Raw genomic sequence first — 21,248 nt, forward strand, 5'->3', positions numbered from 1 at the left:
CTTCCTTCCTTCCTTCCTTCCTTCCTTCCTTCCTTCCTTCCTTCCTTCCTTCCTTCCTTCCTTCCTTCCTTCCTTCTTTCTTTCTTTCTTTCTTTTAATTTTAAACCAGATTAGCTTTCTCTCCTGATTTCTCCCTTCTGTTGGGTCTCATGTATCCAAGCTGGCCCCAAACATACTATGTAGGCTAGGATAACCTTGAACTTCTGATTGTCCTGCTGCTAACCCCATGAAGGCAGAGATTACAGACTGCACAGCTCGCCCAGGAACCCTCAAGACCTTTAGAGGAATTACTTTCTTTGGCAACACTGCAGCAGTGCTTATTTTTCAAGCTTTATCTAAGTTTCACAAAATAGTTAACGAGTCAAACTTTGTTTCCAAATTCCAACAGGAAACTGTTTCTCTTTTCAAAATAGTGACTTTGCCAACTATAGTTTTCTCCAAAACAAGACACTTTAGAATTGGCTATGATATATGCAGTGCAATTTTTTTTTACTTTCACTACATACATAATTAATGTTTGATAGCTCCATATAGTGATATTTTAAAATCTGTTCCAAGTTTTTCAATGCCTTTATGTTTTGTTGGTTTTCTTAAAACGCAGTTTTGCTATGAAACTAGCTGGCCTTGAACTCATAACAATCCTCCTTCCAAGTGAATACTGTGATTACAGGTATGTGCTATCATACATGACATTCTTATAAAAAATTACTTCATGTACACTGGTGTTTTGCTGCATGTATGTCTGTGCACTACATGAGTGTCAGTGCATGAGGAGGTCAGAAGGCATCATATCCCCTGAAATGAGTTACAAATGGTTATGTACTCGAAACTGAATCACAGTCCTCTAAAAGAACAGCCACTGCTCCTAACTGCTTTCTATCTGTTTTGTTTTGCTTTTTTTTTTTTTTTTAAAACACCTTGTCCGCAGTATCTCCTCCCAGCACCCCCATCCCAATTTTCCCTCTTCCCCAAATCCACTTCTCTGTTTCCCTTCAGAAAAGAGAGCAGGCCTCCCAGGGATATCAACCAAACACAGCATAACAAGTTACCAAGTTGTACTGCTGCACACTTCTATTTTATTTTTTAAAGATTTATTTCTTTATTATTTATACAGTATTCTGCCAGCATGTGCTCCTAAAGGCCAGAAGAGGGCACCAGATATCATTATAGATGGCTACAAGCCACCATGTGGTTGCTGGGAATTGAACTCAGGACCTTTGGGAGATCTGCCAGTGCTCTTAACCTCTGAGCCATCTCTCCAGCCCCTGCTGCACACTTTTAATCCCTGCACAGACAGAGGCAGGTAGATCTCTGTGAGTTAGAGGCCAGCCTGGTCTACAGAGCTAGTTCCAGGACAGCAAGGGCTACACAGAGAAACCCTAGTTTGCAAAGTCAAAACAAGTTACAGTAAGTCTAGATACAAATCAGGCCTCAACAAGGTAATCCAGTAGGAGGAAAAAGGTCCCAAGGTCAGACAAAAGAGTCAGAGACACCCTGACTTCCACTGTGGGAGTCCCACAAAAACACCAAGCTAAGAACCATAACATATTCTAAGAGGACTCACACAGTCATGCACAGTCCAGCAGGCTCAGTGATTGCTCCTTTAGTTGTTTTGTTTTTTTAAGCTAAAAAAATTAGGGCACAAAACTGTCTAATCTTTCTTTATAATAAAATCCTGTTACAGTGGTACTTAAACTATAACAATAGCCTCTTTTGAATAAAGTCTGCTAAACCATCATTTAAAAACAAAATAAGGAGCTAGAAAGATGACTCAGGGGTTAAGAGAACTGGCTGTTTTTGCAGAAGACCTGTGTTCCCATTACTCACATAATGGTTCACAGCCACCTGCAACCCTTGTTCCAGGGGATCTGATAATCTCTTCTAACCTCCAACTGGACCAGGCACAAATGTGGTGAAAAGACACACATGCAAGGCAAAATAGTCACACAATAAAAGTAAATAAAGATATAAAATTAAAAAACAAAAACAAAGTTGGAAGTGGTAACGTATATCTGTAATTCTACCATTTGGGAAACTGAGGCAAAACAAAAAACAAACGAAAAAAACATGAATTCAAGACCAGATGCTAGATTTAAAGGTTCTGTCTTACCTCAAAAGAAAGGGGGGGGGGGGGGAAATAAAGTCTGAAGCAAACAATGTGATATTCGAAAGAAAAATATTTTTAAAATGAAGTTAGGAAACTATGTGCCTAGGAGTGGCAACTCAGGCCTGAAATCCTAACACACTACAGAGTTGAAGTAGGAAGATAGCTATGGGTTCAAGGCCAGCCTAGGCTACAGAATCAGTTCTCTCAAAAATCCAAGCAAAAAAGAACAACACTAAAGAATTTACAACTTGAAAGAATTAAATGTATAAATTAAGGACATAAAATTGGTTAACAGGTGAAAGATAAAGAACAGGCATAAAGGAGAGTATGACTAACTTGATATCAAGCTTCATTCCAATGTGACTGCCTTGGCAAAGAAGCCCGGAGAATTCCTGGTTTAACGAGTCAGTGGCTCACTTTATCTCATACCACCTGCCTTTTACAGTTAGTTTTCTAGTAGGTAAATATAGTAACTTGAAAATGGAAATCACAGCTTACCATGAGCCTTAAGTCTTAGTTTTACAGGTCTCAAACCTATGTATGTGAATGCAACAGATCTTAACTCTTGAAACAAAGATAAACTTCATCCCAAAGTTCTGATAAAACTTACTAACCATTTCTAATCTACTTAGAAACAGCATTTTTCTCTGAAACAGCCTCTCCTAGAGCCCCAGGAAAGGGCAGATTAAAGGTCCATTACAGCAGCTAATTTCTGTGTTTATTCTATTTTATTTAATTTAGTCTATACTGTTTAATTTAATTTAGTCAACAACCAACATACTCTCTCTGTTTGGAAAAATTAAGATTCAAAAAGTTTTGGCAGCAGCAGCAGCAGCAGCACACACCTTTAATACCAGTGCTCAGGAGGAAGAGGCAGAGACAAGTGGATCTCTGTGAATTTGAGGCCAACCTGTTCTAAAGAGTGAGTTCCAAGACAGCCAAGGCTATAGAGAGAAACCTTGCCTCAAGAAAAAAACAAAACACAAGTAAACAGAAAGGTTTGGCAATTTGCTAGAGATCAGCTGAGGCTCGAACCCAGGTCTGCCTGATTGACTGATGTTCCAAGCAGGCACCACAGTATTCCTAAGCACATGACTCTCAACAGCAATATCCATAAAGACAAAATCAGAGCCCTCTAACAAAGAAAAGTCAGTCAAACAATCCAATTTAATCATATACCTGAGGAGAAAATGGTTCTACTGCTGATTAAAAATTCATTTTGCACGATCTGTCTTTTCCTTCCCAGGAATACTATGCTTCTCCTCAGTCAGCTACAGCCTTATTAGCCACCAAATGCTTTCAACATAGTAAACACAGCTTTACACTTTCTACAGTCTACTATATTATGGTATAGTACATTCCATTTCTTCCAAAAACAAAAACAAAAAAAACCAAAAAAGCAAGCCTCCATTCAATAGAATGCTTCACAAAAAAAAAAAAAAAAAAAAAATCTAAGGATATAAAGGACTGAAATTCATGATTACATCTTCTACACAGTCACCACAAATACAACCCTTCCCGTTATTAAAAGGATATAATTTGGAGGGAGAAAATTCCAGCTCAGGACTTGGTTGGCAAGTGCAAGGTACCGCTGAAACACTGAGGACATCTGAGCACTGAGGTTCTCCCGCCTGCTGAACTCCTGCAGAACTCCAACCGTTAACATGAAGATCTGGCGAAGGTCTTCTTCCTATGGTCAATAAATCACACAGTTTTGTATGACGCTTACTCAAAATGCATTCCTTTTTAAAATCATAAAACAAACAAGAACCTTAAGGTTTCCATTAGATGGCACTACTTCCTTAAGAATGTTTTCCATCTTGAGACCTCTAACATCAGTGTGCTTTCAAATGACACCATTTACTGTAATACAAATGAACCTCCATGCAGGAAAGCTGTTGAGGCTGAATGTGAGCTGGCAGTCAGTTGCTATAGTGCAGAGCCTTAGGACTTAAGCCAATGCCTTCACATAACTCTGCTCCAGAGCCAAACAATACACGCTAGAGACAAAGCCCACACCATCTGCAATAACATTTTAAATACATGACCTTTTCTGGCACTGTGCCAGTCCTATTTTTAAGAGCAGCAGAACCCTATCAATTGAAATAGTTATATCTAAACATGATAAGAAAATTATAAACTAGGGAATATTTATTATAATATTCTCTCTTTCGTTGCCTAAAGATGAGAACTGAATAATTTTAATTTATCAATTACAATAATCAAACTTAGCAATTTACTATACCCTATAAAATCTCAGCACAAGTTTTCAAGTATAAGCTACCATTCAAACATCTAAAACAAATGTTCTCACCAGTAGGGACAAACTGCATAAAAAGTGGACTGTCCAATTCTTAAAACACAAAACAATATTATAAATACCTGAAAGACTCGTTTGCAGTTACCGTGGAATTCCATACTCAGTCCAATGTTGCTAGTTTTACTTGAACTTGAGAATTCACTCAACAGAGCAGTTAGAATAGAACAGGCCAGAGTTTGCTATATTCAATAAGAAATAACTGTAAGCCATTACTTCTTCAAAGCTTTATTTCAACATTTCATTTTGCTCAACCATAATTTCTCTGTGTGTTATAGCTTCAGAGCTCCAAACCAGCCAGCAGAAAACTGGGTATGACTAAGAAGACTGGCTCTCCCTTCAAAGTAGTGTGGCAAATGTTAGCAGTACATCCGGACTCCAGTTATACCTCTCAACACAGGACTGGAACTCAGGACACGATTCTACTCAAATTAGAATCCAACTGGCATTTAAATAATTGTTAAATAATTCAATAACCGTTAAATGCTGTTTTGTTTAACTTACACAATAGTCAGTATATCATTTCACTCTTGAAAGAACTGTGACTTGAAGAGGGCAGAGGACTACTAGAGGCCACCACCATCCACACTCACGTCCCCACTCTATGATCTGATGAATGTAAAATGTATTCTCAAACAGATGAAAGGTAACAAAGACTTTAGTCTCCAAAATATAGCAAACAGGTAGTACCCTCAAAACTTTTTAAATTAAACAAAGAAACTTCCTTTTCATTGGATCCAGACAGACTTTGACCACCAAAATTCATTAATTTAATTCACAGACTATTCAGAGTCAAGGTAACAAGGATGGAGATAAGGCTATGAATTATTTTGGCACATTTCCAGGGGTTAAGCAGAAATATGCACACTACCTCTGAACAACCGAAAGATTAAAGTCAAGATGATCCTATTTCTGCAGGCTTATTCGACAGCTGAGCACAGTGGGACCCACCCACCAACTGCAGCATCTTTGTTCAGAAATGCTTCTCATGTTAGTACCTTGACCTTACAGATGCTTAGCTTGGCAAATCTTAGCAAATATACATAAAGTTAAATTCCGAAAGACTTGTAGAGCTTAAGGCAAGTAACAGTTACATGGATGAACAATATACTTTTTAAAAGCACTTTAAATTTTCCTAAAAAACTTTCGAAGGAAGTAGTTACTATTCATGTCTTACTCTCAATCAAAATGAGCACAGCACAGGTGAGCAACTGCACGCAGGCTGGAGAACCCAGCCGTCTCTCTCAGCGGCGCCTTCTGCAATGGTAAAGGTGCTCCAGACTCTGAGTTCTGTGCACACATTTACACTCTGTTAACATTTACTGCTGTGCTGAGGTCCAACCCAGGTCACTACGACCATTAGGCAAGTGCTCCTAATGATGAGTTTAGAAATGAACTCTACATACTTAATTTAATATAAAAGTTCCCTCGGCCCCAAGTTTTCAAAAAAAAAAAAATGTGCCTGTTTAAATATCTTTGTGGGGCTGAGGAAGACAGTCTGAGAAATCAGGCACAAGCACCTCACACTGAGAGCAATTTATCCCTGTCTTTACTCTTCACACATTTAGCAAGTAAAATAATCTTTATTTTACAATGTCTTCTTTTAAATGATTAAAGTACCAATCATTAGCCAAGCATAGAGGCAAATCCTCAGTACTTGAAAGCTGAGGCAGGAGGATCATTTGAGACCAGCTTAAGATTATATATAGTGTGACCCTGCCTCAAAAATACTCCCTAAAAAGTTAAAAAGGAAATAAAAGCACCAACCGTCAATACTTCACAGATACCCTTATATGAGATTGCTCATCTTCAAATGTGATTATATACATAAACACACATACGCACATTTGTGTGTTTTTGAGAGATTTGGTGGGGGAAATATACTAAATAAAATAGTATACAAATTAATAAAACTTGGAGAAAAACATTAACTCACAAGACCTAGTAACTTCTAAGATTCTGTAATTCTGAAGACAATTTTAGTACCTATGTTTTTGTAACTCTTAGCCTTACTTGCTATCCATCTTTTCTAAATAAGAGCTCACTGACTATACTATTATGAAGAGATAAAATATATGAAAACATGTCTTCCTTAAGCAAGAAAATTAACTTCAGAATCGCAGATTATTAATTACTGAACACAACTGACACATTAACTCAGCTTCTGAAAACCCAGAAGCACTTGTTAAATACAAACTGTTGTCATCCTTATAAATAATGTTCTATAATACTTTTCCATAAGTAATTTACAGCTTACCATATATTTTCACAAAGTGTCATATTTTAAAACTATGGTCATATTCAGATTTGCAGTACAATGCCTAATTATTAAAACATATAATCAGAATAAAGATTTGCTTTCATATGAAATAAATATTCCCTAAGCTTATATTCATGGTCAAATAAATGGAGAAAAAATAAGGCAAAGCTAGTGCCCCTTGCTAGGTGCCCAAGGCTTTCAACAAGTAGGTTTCCTTTAGCTTTAAAGTAAAGCTCAGTAGACAGGGAGCCGACAGAGGCCAGCTGCATCAATAAACATTACCATCCAACAAAGGAAATTCACATTAAGGAGATGCACACTAACCCACAAAGGGAAGTGAGAATATGGTCTCAGTCCCCCTCCCGCTAGCCTACCCTCACTCTTTAGAGTGAATGTACATTGATTAAGGAAAAGTGAGAAAAGCACTCCTAAGGTGGGAGAGGCTCGTAAGGAGGAACAGCCAGCCCTCTAGCCCTTTTTCTCAATATGTGAGTATCAAAAACAAAATGTGTTCTCATCATAGATTTAGCTTCCTGAACATAAATATACTGTTCTAAATTATTTTTTCAGCCTATGAAAATAATATAGCACATCTTAATCTTAGAAAAACTAGAAGGTTAAAAAAAGTTAAAAGAAAATAAAATTACTTATAATCTTATTGTCTGGGAGCTATTGTGTAAGTTATAGCTCTTTAGTTTCTTAATACATGTAAACAGTTATAGAACACTAACAATTTATATACTTTATACTCCTTTTTCTACTTTAGTTCTAAAACAAAAAAAATCTCTAAGTACAAACTGTTTGTATTTAATTACATTTTTAGAAACTTAATACATGAAGATAATTAGACAGCATGCAGATATCAAATGCTGTTTTGAGCCATACCTAAAATGTTCACTTTTCAAAGAACTAAAATTCATCAAGATATTTTCAATACAAAACAAACAACAAAAAAACCCAACAGCTCAATTTCTCGTTAATTTGAAAATCTTGTGTATATATAAGAGGTTAGTATCATAAACTCTAATTATACTATACTACTCTAATTAAAGGATGACAAATGAATAAACTCATTCATTTCCCTCACATTCAATTATTTCAAAATATATACTTAATTTAACACAAAAGTTCCCTCAATCCCAAATCTTCAAGAAAAATATCTGCCTGTTTAAATACCTTTGTGGGGCTGAGGAAGACAATCTGAAAAATCGGGCACAGGCACCTCTCATAGAGAGCAATTTATCCCTGTCTTTACTCTTCAAACATTTAGCAAGTAAAATAATCTTCATTTTACAATGGCTTCCTTTTAAATGATTAAAGTGACAATCATCAGTGATATGTGAGAATTAATAAAGTGAATTAAGTACTGATTATAAAGGAACAAAGCAAAACACTCTGCTATGTATCAACAAAATAATTGATCCTATTCACAGAGAATTAAGCATATCATGAATGTGTAAGTCTCTAATTCTTATCTTTACTCACTTTCAGTACTTAGTAACTGCCTTAAGGTAAAGTTACCCTCATTGTATTGTAATAAGACAGGAAAGCAAAGCAAAAAGCAGCTCCAAAGGAGAATTTCTCATGCAGAACTCTCCCTGCCTGGAAAAGGCATCCACTTTGGTCTCACTTACCACTGAAGAAGGTTCCTGTCTGCTCGCTGCAGGCATTCAGTGCTCAGGGGACACAAGTGCAGTGCCTTTTCCTCCCCCTCCAACAACCAGCACTTTCAAGTGCTATCCCTGCCCTTTGTCAGTCACAGCTAGACGGCATTCTATACTATAGACAGTGACTGATACAGTAAAAAACAAAAGCCATCGTTAGGAATTTCAGTGAAATATGATGAAAACTGGCTGAGAAACAGGAGATTTTCATACTAGAGAGGGATCTGACTGAAACCACAGCACAAACTTGCCAGAATTTAAGAAGTTAGCACAAGAATGCTTCATTTATCTAAGAACACATATCTGTTATTTTCTAAGTGCAACAACAACAAAAAATATTTTTAAATAAAATTCTCACTCTGGACATTTTTCTAGAAGACGCCCTTTCATAGCAATTATATGACAATAATGACTGCGTTGAAGCCACTCAAGAAGAAAGGCCCTAGGTATTTCGACAAGGGGCTATCAGATCCCAGTGTGTGCTGATTTATGTCTGCTTCACAGGGTTCCTCAAGTGGCCTTTGTGGTAGTCTACAGTCTCTGATGCCGGTGACATGACAACCACCAGCAGGCAGTTCTACACTGATCATCCTTATTTGCTAACAATCTAGAAACCAAGGAACAGGCCTATTATGCCTATGTCTGAAATACATTACAGGTAAAAATAGTTTGTAGGGATCTGTAGGAATATAAGAAAACTATTGTTTAGAGCAGAGAAACAGAAATGTGAATTCAGTGTTTCCCATTTAACTGTAGGCAAGGCACTTCATCTATCATTCTGATATCATCTACTTTCTGCCCTACCTAATACAGTACTCTGGGTGGAAATGATGTGTGTTAAGCAAAAAGCAGCAATAGGAGAGGGTAGAGTGCAGGTATTATTTTTGTAACTGTCATATAAATGGGTTGTTTTAGTCTTACCTCTTGACTGCTGTCTAGTTCTGTGAAATTAGAACTGCAAGATAAATTACCACTTAGAAGAGGATCATTAAATATTGCTTCAATCAATGAATCCTCAGTTATTTGTATTTAGCACAGGACACAGAAGGAGGTAGAAAATAAATATACGAAGTTTCCTAATTCTTTTTAAAGATTAATTTATATATGTATGAGTCCTTGCATGTATGTATGTATGTATGTATGTATGTATGTATATAATCAGAAGAAGAAAGCATTGAATCTCTTGGAACAGGAGTTACAGACGGTTGTCAGCCACATGGGTGCTGGGAACCAACCCCAGATCATCTACAAGAAGTTCTGTTAACTACTGAATAATTCCTCTTAAGTCCCACTCCCATTTTTGCTGTTTATAAATTCAGATCAATGAAGCAAAAAGAAAAATGGGCAAAAAGGTCTGTCTTACAAAAAGAAGTCTTCATAAACTGAGAATACAGCTCAGTGGTAGAGTGTTTGCCTGGTATGCATGAAGCCCTGGTTCTGGCCCCAGGCATTTCATGGAACTGAGTGTTAGTGGTACATGGCTGCAATTTTGGTACCTAGGAGATAGAGACAGAAGCTTCAGAAGTATGAGGTATCCATAGCTCTATCCCAAATTTTTAGGTCAACCTGGGATACATGACACCTGCTCTTAAAGAAAAACTGTTTTCAAAGTATTGCTTCTTTCTCTGAAGTACTACAAATTCAAAGGTTTATTCACTGAACAACAATTTTGAAAACTGTCTTCATGTTAAAATTCTTATAGTTGCATTTACATTTCTCGTCAAAGCCATTCATTTATTTGTTTCATGCTTGTGGGAAACAAGGGGGAAAAAAGCCCCCTTAGAGACAGCTTGCCTTCCCAGTTCACAAACACAAGATCCTAACTCCAGCTGACAAAAGAGAATGCTCCTGTCCGAGGGAGGCTTGTCTCTTATAATAGCCCGGCTCTTGCCTTAGGATCTTTATTACCAAGAATAAACTGTATGAAAGGCTGCCCTACTATAGAGCAGACCTCCAGCTGCTCTTCTAAGAAAACATCAATGAGACTTTGCGATAAGGGAGATTAACTTGGCTATCACTTCCAGGGCAGCCCTGGGTAGACAAGTGAGTCTCACACCCACTTCTGCCCAACATGAAAAAGGGGAAGAAAGGAGGCTTAAATGCTGCATTAACTATCTTTGAAAATGATTTAGCATAGGCTTGATACTTTCAAAGGAAATAAGGCAAACATAAATAGATTAAATTTTTAGTTTGTCTGTCAGCCTAAAAAATAACCTAAGCTATTTTTCTAGGAAGGAGAGTTTTCCTTTCTCTCGACTGTACTGACAGTTGGCCTAACAGTTCCCAGCTGAGACAGAATTACCACAGGACCCAACACAGCCACGGAAGTAAGACCGCCTGCTCACAAGGATTAACTTGGATGGACATAGTTATTAACTGTATGTGCATTAATTGTTGATTACACCAACAATACACCACAGCATACAGAAAGCTCTACTGTCTAAGAAATGCTCCTTAGAAAAGATTCTATGTCCTATCCTGGTTTGCTTTTTGTTTTATCTTATTTTAATTTATTACTATTTTTAGATAACCGTATTCTAATGAAAAAGAAAGGGTGTACATCTGGGCGGGTAGGGAGAATATGGGAGAAGTTGAGCAAGAGGAAGCCATAATCAGAATATATTATATAAAACCATCTATTTCCAATTAAAAAATAAAAATTAATTTTAAAAAGGTTTTATGAAGGCTAAAGATATAGCATAGTAGTAAAGCAAGGCAATATGTTCAAATGTCCTCTCCCAAAGTTTTATAGATTTATAAAACTTTTCATAAACCGATCTTCAAGAAACCACTGTCATGATAATCCTTTAAAGCATTTAAAAGGAAAACTAATGTGCTGGTTATCATATTTTTTTAAATACACAAATAGTCAAGCTTTCACTAGTAGGTACTGTCTTCTGTGTTTCAACACTTATTAGAATAGTTAGATAGGCTGATTTATTAAAACTTATGTTCCCAAGATCCTCTAAGGGAAGGTTGACTAGGGAAATGGTGCTAACACTTCTGAGACGATACCTGCTTTACATACTAAGGAGTTAATGCCTAGCCAATTTACAGAATTTATTTGTTCCAGATAAGTAGGTGGTAATTGGCAGAGTTGTAACTAAGTAAAAAAAGAATCAGTGCTCTACAACTAACTGCTCCAAACCCATGGAAATCTGTCCACCAGACTAGTACTGAAGGATAAACAACCAACGCCAATGTTTTGAAGGGAAGCAGCCAAACTATAGTTTCTGGCAGCGGAAGTCCGTGGAACACCATTTTTAAAAGTGGTAGGAGGGGAGCTAAGCTGTGTGATTTAACAGCCCCTGAGGAAACCGCTTTCTTAATCTACAGAAAACCATCAAATAGGGCCAGCTGATGGCTCAGGAGATAGGAGATAAAGGTGATCGCCACCCACCACCAGGAATGCATGGTGGAAGGAAAGAACAATCCTTTCTCCACACATGTGTAATGGCATGTACACATGTACATACATACAATAGTAAATGGAAGTTTAAAATGCTTAAACAAAAAAAGCCACCAGATGATTTTTATTACTGGCATCTCTTCATGTATCATGTAAACTACCATATTAAGGTTTCTGGCCACTAACTGTTTCCACACACAACTTTCCTACCAAAGCCCTAATCCTTTCTTCTAAGGTTATTCATGTCTCTGAGACAAAGGAAGCCTTAAATTTTTGAGCCATTTCCACAAATTCTTCACTGTCCAAGAGAAAGATATATTAAAACATCTCACTGCTCTACAATATCATTTTCTGGATCTACTGAAGGAGCTGTTTTCACTACAGGACAAAGATGTGTGAACAATGTATGCATTTCACTCACCCACATAACAGAGAGTTTAAGTTTAATGTTTCAATGTGGTCGGCAAAATCATTTCACCCTATCATTAAGACATACTAAATTGCTAATACTGTAGAATTTCTTGGTCCCATTATTCAGAAATTTTACTTTGGAAAGAAAACCTTGTTTGGTACAGTGGAACATACACCTTCAATCCTAGGACAGAGCAGACTAACAAAAAAGTTCAAGAGTTCGAATCCAATCTATTCCAACATTGAGTTTTAGACTAGCTAGTAACAAAGCAAGACCCTGAGTCACAAAATGTGTGTGTGTGTCTTTGTTTTGACTATTTCAAGAATATCAAGGATAGACAGGCATGGTGGCCTGCACTGTACCCAGCTATATATATTCTTATATATACATATATATTCATATATATATTCATATATGCACCTAGTCAGGCGGGCCACGCCTGTAATCCCAGCACTCTGGGAGGCAGACGCAGGTTGATCTCTGAGTTTGAGGCCAGCCTAGTCTACAAAGCAAGTTCAGGACAGCCAAGGCTACACAGAGAAACCCTGCCTCAAAAAAAAAGAATATCAAGAATGTTAAATTTATCCAAATGTATGTACTGTGAATATAGCAAAATGTTCTCTAACTGCACTGTCTGTTCTATCATTTATAGAACTTCAGTTCTATCAGTGGCTCAAACAAGACTAATTGTCAAGTTGCCATAAACCTCTTTTTGTTCTACATCTACCCAAATGAAAAGGAAGAAGAGAATTCTGTTCCTAGCATGTGCTCATTCCTAAGGAAAGCAGGACAAGTTACCTGTGCTATATTCTCCCAGTGTGAAGAGATATGCAGGAGGGAAGGGCAAGTTGCAAACTCCTGCACCAAAGCCCTACCTAGAAGAATCAACAAACTAAGGCAGGGAGTGTTAGCCACAGGTCTCAATGGCACTGCTCCAGTCTAATCCTGTACATTGCAGCAAGCCAGACTACCAACATGCAACAAGATGTTCCAAAGCAAAATCTAAAAGGGGAGCAGTAACTCAACTCCGGGCATGCAGGATATGACCACCAGACTGCATCCATGACCGTGAAAAGGAATACTACCAAGCCCATGCAAGTGATCTGATCATCATTTCAGAAACAGAGACAGCCTCAGTGCTCAGCAGCACAGCACTTGCCTGACATTCTGGGTTCAAGTCCCACTACGACAAATAAACAAGTATCATTCCTTACAGAAGGGTCCCTGAAGAATTGTATATCCTCACACAGATATTTCTCAAGTAATTAAAAAAACAAATTGTGATAATTAAAAAACCTACAGAGAATATTTAAAGATCTGATACCTAAGAATAAGAATAGCCAGGCACTACCAATTCCAGTTCTATAGGGATCCCCCAAGGATCAGAGCTGCTCAGATATCACCTCCTGCTCCTCCAGCCTCTGATGACTTACTACAACCAGACATTCTCTAAATGTGGACAGGATGGGGAAATCATGCTCCTTTAAGCAATTTGGTCAAGAACAATGGCCTGACATCTGCTCACCTGATAGAACCACCTGAAAGTCATAGTGTAATCAATGATTTTTATTACACCAGATACTGTTTATATTTAACTCAACCACTTCTATAATTATTTTGGTACTTTCCAAGGCTTATTAAAACTGGAAGTGGAGAAATATTCAATAGAATGATTAAAAATATTTTGAAACCCCAGTGTGGTGGCACATGTTTTTACTCCCAGAACTAAGGAGGCAAAGAGAAGCAGGAAGATCTCTGTGAATTCCGGGTCAGCCAGGGCTACGTACTAAGTCCATGTCTCCCTACCCACAGGAAAAAGAAAAAAAAAATTATTATGGTATACTGACTCATCAAGTTTCCCAATCAATTAAAATGATTAAGAGCACAATGACAACACAGAAAAACACTGACTCAAATGAAAACACTAAGTGTATCTGCATTACACATGCATATTTATAGGTCAGAATGAAACTCTGAACAAATAAAAACTCCTTGGCACATTAGTTTGCATACCTTTCTTTTATACCACTATTACCAGAATGCTATTAATGACAGGCTGAGTGAAAAATGGTTACAGATGCAAGCATTAAGCATACTTACCACAGTGGGATTGCCACTACTTATCAATTGGTTGACTTCATGGAAAATGCTTTTGCAGTCAATTGACTTATCTAATGATCCTCTTTTTACAATCACTGCTACTGCTAATAGAATCTGCTCCCGAACATACTTTTGGAGGCTGCAAAACATAAAAATTGTGAAGACATTTACCTACATCTGATGGGAACACTCACCAAGTTTCTCACTACACCAGAAGCTACTGATAATACGACCTGCACCTGAGAGTAACATAGTCTATTAAGTTATGTAGAAACTCATAGATCTGATGGGCTCTGTTATTTACTAGCTGCATAATCCTGGGCAGCCCAGAATAGACACTTTGTCTATTTCTCTTGTTTAAAATGGAAATAACAGTCAGAATTATTGTAAAAAAAAAAAAAAAAAAAAAAAAAAAGGTATTCTATCCTACTCTAAGGCTACATAGTTAATTTCAGGCCAGGCTTGGCCTTACCATGAGAACCTGTTTAAAAAAGCAAACATCAAACAAACAACAGAACTTGTTCAACCCTAGAATTGTATCCATTACAAACAGACCAAATGCTTTAGGCGGCTCCTTGTTGAGTATTTAAGGTGGCAGTATCAGTAAGATTAAGATAATTCTGATTTTGTATCATCTCCAACCAACAGTTTCTCAACCCTTGCCCTTTAATGAGAAAAGGCAAATTCCTACTCTCCAAGGCCCTAAGAAAGGTGTCATGTCTGGCTGACCATATAACACCTATCAATCACAGGGGAACCTAGACTTAAATGCCTTTTCAGAACCCCTTCTTAAAGGTCAGGGTCCCAAACACCAACTATATAATTAAACCTCTCAAATGCCATAAAGATGTGACTGTGTGCCCTTGGGACAAGCCACATCCCGTACCGGGGGCAACAAGACCAGTCCTAGCTTTCCTAGAAAAGTCCCGTGTCCTGTTGTCCCACATAATTATTGAAAGTGCTTACTTTCAAAGGTATCACAGTTTGGGCACAACTTAAACATACAGTCATGAGCTTTTAAAATCTGTGACAGCCAAGTGGCTGCTCTGCTCTCTGACCTCACTCTTTCCATATACTCAGTAGAGCAGGCATATGGAACTCCTCAGTTCCTGGCTCCACACTTTTATACTTCCAAGCCTATGAACTTCTATTCCCTCTGCCAAAATTCTGATGTCACTTTTTCCAGAAAGTTATTACTAAAGGCTCCCAAGGTACCAGCATGTGACATGACTTATCCGTTACTACTACTTAAATCTATCCTGAAAATCAACCACCCTACTCTAAGGGCACTAGCATATGTACAATTCAGGATTTGCCATTTATTAAACAGTTTCAAACATGTGGCCCTACATCAAGACTAAAGTCAAAATTTTCCTTTCAAATACAGATTTGGGCCAGGGATGGTAGCATATGCCTTTACTAACAGCACTCAGGGGGCAAAGCACTGGTCCACATAGCAAGTTCTAGGCCAGCCAAGGCAAGACTTCTTAGTGAGACCCTGCCTTTAAAAAACAAACAAACAACAACAACAACAAAAACCTCTACTGGCAAGATTTAGAAAACTAAAACATTTACTGAGTTTTATGCAAGGGTTTCTGTAAATTAACATGTTCAAGAAATATTATTAGTTCTATTAATTATCAGAAAGTTAATTTAAAAAGATTAATAATATAAACTGAGCAAGTGTGGCAAAATGAGAATATACATTCCTTTCTTGATTACCATGATACCGTCTCTTGAAAAGGAGGCACGGTGTATCAAACCGATACAAACTTTACCTCAATGAGGATGTAAGGAAAAAGCCTGTACATGTAATGATAAGGACACAAATACACACTCCCTAAGTACACTAGACAGTACGTACTATATAAGCTGTCTGTAGAATCCTACCTGTATAGTAAGTACATCAGGATTTGTTACTTGACTCTAATCCACACCAGAGAGCATTCTATAAAATAAGAATGCCCATGTCACTAAAGACAAAATGGGCTGAATTACTCATGCTTTAGAGAGATGTGACAGGGGCTGGAGAGCTAGCTCAGTGGTTAAAGTACTTGCTGCTCTTGCAAAGGAGTTAGGCTTGGTTCCCAACACGCACACAGTGGCAACCACCTGCAACTCCAGCCCTCTTCTGACTTCTTTGGGTGCCAGGCATGCAGAATGTGCACACACATACATAGTAGCAAAATACTCATACACAGCAGCTGGAGACTGGCTCAGCAGTCAAGAACACTTCCTGTTCTTCTAGAGAACATGAGTCCAGTTCTCAGCACACACATGGTAGCTCACAACCATCTATAACTCCAGTTCCGGCGGATGTGATGCCTTCTTCTGACCTCCACAGGCACACATGTGGTGCATAAATATACATGCAAGCAAAAAACTCATATATATATATATGAAGTAAAATAAATAAATCTTAAAAAATTAAAGTACTCACACATATAAAATAACTTTTAAAAAAAAGGTTGATAACAGAACATAACATCTAACGTGTAATTAAATCCTGAACTGAAAAGACAGACAATATATTTTACCTAAATATAGAAAGCAAACATTAACAGAGCCAGAGACCAACTGCATATTAGTAAGAAAATATACCTAACATTAGTAAAGTAACTGGGGAACTTGGAATATACAATCAGAATCATGTTAAGTAATAATATAAGGATGACAATGAGGTCTAGAATATTGAAGTGTGAGACATACTCAAGTGCTTAAGTGTGAAAGCATCGCAAGTGGGCATGCAATCTGCTCAAATATGACAAAATGTTAACTGAGCTTCCACAGGAAGAGTGTGTGTTGACTGTGTTACTGTGTCATCTTTGCTCAAAGTTTTAAGAATCAAAGCTGGGCGTGGTGGTGCACGCCTGTAATCCCAGCACTCAGGGAGGCAGAGGCAGGCAGATCTCTGTGGGTTTGAGGCCAGCCTGATCTACAAACCAACTCCATGACAGGCAAGGATACACAAAGAAACCTTGTCTGGAAAAAAAAAAGAAAAAAAATTTTTCAAAATAGTACAAAGAGAAGGCAGTGCTTAACTAGCATTCATAAGATCTTGGGTTCCACCACCTAAAACCATACAGTCAGCACTAACACAAACACACACAGTCAAGAAAAAGTTAACTATTTCAACCTAAAACCTTTTGTAATCAACTCTAAGATGGCTTCTAAAATAATGAAAATGATTGAAGAATGGAACTGATTTGGATAGCATACAAAAGCACAAATGCAAACATCAAGAATATCTTGATTGCATACATATTATATTATACATTATACAATATCATACTACTCTGCAGAGTTCTGGGCTTCCTGTAATGGAGTAGGAAAAGGCCGTCAAGGAGGCCTAAAGTTCTGTTGTGTCCTTCATTACTTAGGAAAACCACTATGTTATGACAGTTGACTCAAACACATAAAAAGTGTCATCAAATCACTTCTATGAAAGTAAAAACAGAACAAAATCCCAGAAAAATAGAGGCTTTATACCAATAACCAGACATGGGTGGCAGTGAGGGGTGGCCATAATCAGTGCTCTTCAGACATAGGGGCCTAAATACTGCTACTAGTGGCATATTTTTTTTCTTTTTTTTTTCCTTCCAATTTTTAGTAACAGTCTTATACTGCAGGCCAGTTTAACTTGAAACCTGCCTTAGCAATCCTTCTGCCTCAGCCTTTCAAGGGCTGAAACTAAGTATGATATAACACTCCTTGCTTAAACAAAGAAAAAAAAAAGAAAGAAAGAAAGAAAGAAAAAGGAAAAAGAAAAAAAAATCATGCACTACATAGCTAGCCTCTAATCTTTTTAAAAATATTGCTGTAGATGAACATGGACCTTCATGTTTAGTCCTACTACTCTTTAACTACAAGAATACATTATCAAAATGTATTTCAAATTATTTTGCCAGTGCAAAGATCAAAAAACCCATCATTTTTAGTAAAATATAGCAAAAATGTGTCAATTTCACAAGAGCCAATTTATACTCTTGTAAAAATGTTTAACCACTAAAGAAACTTCACTTTACCTCACTTCTGAAATCTGATCTTTTTCTACATAAACAAAGAATTGAGTGCTGTTTCTTCTAAAGTATTTCTGTGTACATATGTATGTAGTACGTGGCTGGCTGGTGGCTTAATTTCTTCCTCCTCCTCTCTGTACATATGCAGCTACATCTTATAATACTCAGCCCATGTTAAACTTCCCAAACATACTAGAGCAATAAAATATCCTACCAAGCATCGAAGAACAAGCAAATATAAGTTTTGACAGTCAAAAGTCAGCTTTTATTCACAATCAAATTCTTCAAAATTCAACAAGAAGAGTATCTTTAGTGTTTTGGGTTTTTTTAGTATCAGAAACTTAAGTAAAAGGTGATTTTCAACAAGCATGAAAACAAGCTACACTCATGTGCATGAATGTTCACACGAGGAGCCCCAGCAGAGCTTGCCTAGAGACGTTTCCACCAAGAACAAGGGCTCTGGAAGGACAGACACAGGGCTGAGCACAGGTATTTTGGCGGTGCCACCCACATACTTACTTAGGCCTCTGCAAGACATAGGTTAGGAGGAATGTTCGCAGTGACTCGATGCTGCCTTTTTCCAAGAGAACCCACTCTCGGACAACCGCTTCCATTATGGCTGTGGCAGCTTGAAAAAGGACATAGTCCACTTTACTGGTTTCTGGGGAGAAAAATTAAAAACCCTCTTTAAGCAGTGCTTTGTGTTACCGTGTATACTCTGCATTTATTAATTTTAAGACAGAACTTTTCAGACAAGGAATAAGATGGTTACCTGTTCTGTTTTTAATCCAGTGACCTTGCTCTAGCACCACAAAGAGGTTAGTTCCTCTCAGAAGACACCTCAGGCAGGTGGCAGCTAATCACCGATCACAATTTTCACAAACTTTCCTCACCTCTCTTCAACTGTTACTTCCAAAGCATGAAGAACTAAAAAATAACACAGCTTTAAAAAGTAAAAATAAAAATATGAAGCAATCAGAAAGTGTACTAAGAGATTCTCACTCTGTGCAAAAGCGGACCTTTTTATTGGAAAAATATCTTATTAAGCCAGTCTTAGAACATTACTATTTGTGATGAGCCATGCTGCTGAAATATTGTAGCTTTTCAGTAAGAAAGCCTTCAGCAGGATGACCCACCTCAATAGCAAGTTCAGAAATAAACAACCACATCCAAGTTTTGTCTCAAGATGGTCAAATACCATGAGCCACATTTACACAAGGTGAGAAGTTCTTGTTAATTTTCTGATTGCAGTACTGATCAAAGTGAGTAAAATCCCAAGGCTACACTTAGAAAGACCCAGCCCTACCTGGCAAGTTATAGCATCTGAACTAAAACCTGAATCGGGGGGGGGGGATAGAAAATTAACATGCTGAAGAAATATTTTATATTAATTTTCTATTTTTTTCTGTTAGTATATACTGCTACAGTTTTTAAACAGCATTATCAAAAGGGAGAAACAGTCAAAATGAAGTCAAGAAAAAGCAGAAATTCTCTTAAGGTCTAAAAAATAAACACGTGAAACTCTTAAAAAGTCTGACTAGACTTTAGATTATATGCCAAGATCCCTGAATATGAGTATCTGAAAGCCACAAGAAATTAACTCTAGGCCTAGAATGGTGCCTTCAAGAACTCAGAAGAGCAAGAAGTACTGTCAGGCACTGGTTTCTAACTCAAGCTCAGGTCATTAAAAATGTTATCAATGTTCGTAACACATTACCTGTGAAAATACTGGAGGAAGGTGTGCCTGTATAAGAGCATGTCATTGTAGACAGCTGGTCTGGATACACCAAAAGTAGAAAGAACCAATCTGGGCCTTTTTTGTTTCGAAGGTTTGGTTAGTCCTTACTACCTTAACATAAACTGATTGAGATGATTAGAAGTCACAAAAATTTAGGAACTTTAAAATATAATAAATGATTAATTTTAAAAGCAAATAGCTTTTGAAAATGTGACATTATTTAAAAAAAAGTTTAACTTTTCAAAAGTGAGGATGGAGTGGTAGATTTGATCAAAGATTCCAACAATTTTAGCCAGAAACAGGTTATATCTATCTCCCTTAGGAAGAAATATGGCTGTGTATGAGAAAGGTGAGTTAAATAATCTCACTGTATATTTTTTGAGGTGTTGTCTTCACTTCCATCTAAGTGAAATCCTTAACTACAGATTTTAACAAGAAGGCAAATATGAAGGCCTCACAGAATGTTAGAAACAGCAAAGATCATCTTATTCAGCTGTTCCATCCTCTAGCTAAAGAGCAGCTAGAGGATGCTAGCTGCCAACAGAAAGAGGAAATGTGAGGTCACATGGCTCCCTAAGTAACATTAGTCCTTGCTAAGCATACACTAAAGGCAAGACCAAGAAGGCACCTTCTATCAGCTGAGACACCTTAAACTACCTGTACTTCTATCCTAGTCCTTTTCTGTCCTACACAAGAATAACATTTGAAAGATTCCAAGAAACATTCTTAACTTTTCTTCACCACCTACCTAGCAGGAAATGAGAATCTCTAGATTACAGAAGAAGCTGTCTCTAAGGATAGAGCTGTTTCTGGAGAGAAAGCTAAATTCCTAATTGAAAAAGTAGCGTTCTTCCTAACCGAGTATCACACCTTCTGATAAACACACAGCAGAGCTGTGAGAGAAGCTGGAAAGGGCTCTGCACTGGCCACTACTCACTAGCAGAGCTCCTGCAGACACACAGCCTCGTCTCACTCTGCACGAAGACGCCAGCACTGTGAGGCCCTCCTGCTGAACTCACACCTCAGCTACAATTTCTTACATTCCTTCAGAAGAGCTGTGGCTGGCTACCACAGTGCTATGATAAACTACTTGAGGCTACTTTGCTACCATAATAACTTTAATAATTATGGAACGATACATCATTTTTATTCTATGATAAAAATTGTCTGAAATGTGATTGTACCCTTTGGAGAAAAACTGAAGTAAAATTAAAAATAAAGG

At 37.5% G+C, this 21,248-nt stretch overlaps 1 protein-coding gene across 2 annotated transcripts in view; it reads right to left on the reverse strand.

Annotated features, from left to right (window-relative positions):
- Positions 1-21,248, reverse strand: part of Xpo4 (exportin 4) — a 93,223-nt gene that overhangs the window by 50,577 nt on the left and 21,398 nt on the right. Inside the window, exons 2-6 of one of the 2 annotated variants that reach the window (XM_055616933.1) lie at positions 19,061-19,215; positions 18,808-18,949; positions 14,270-14,408; positions 4,490-4,606; positions 3,644-3,797 (exon numbers count right to left, since the gene is read on the reverse strand). In XM_055616933.1, coding sequence (XP_055472908.1) covers positions 3,644-3,797; positions 4,490-4,606; positions 14,270-14,408; positions 18,808-18,902 — 505 coding nt within the window. In that variant the 5' untranslated portion in view covers positions 18,903-18,949; positions 19,061-19,215. The remainder of the gene's footprint in view (positions 1-3,643; positions 3,798-4,489; positions 4,607-14,269; positions 14,409-18,807; positions 18,950-19,060; positions 19,216-21,248) is intronic. The other variant, XM_055616926.1, reaches the window with a different exon arrangement.

The sequence above is a fragment of the Psammomys obesus genome, unplaced genomic scaffold (assembly GCF_907164565.1).
Source record: "Psammomys obesus unplaced genomic scaffold, mPsaObe1.curated_primary_1811, whole genome shotgun sequence".
Taxonomy (NCBI): Eukaryota; Metazoa; Chordata; class Mammalia; order Rodentia; family Muridae; genus Psammomys; species Psammomys obesus.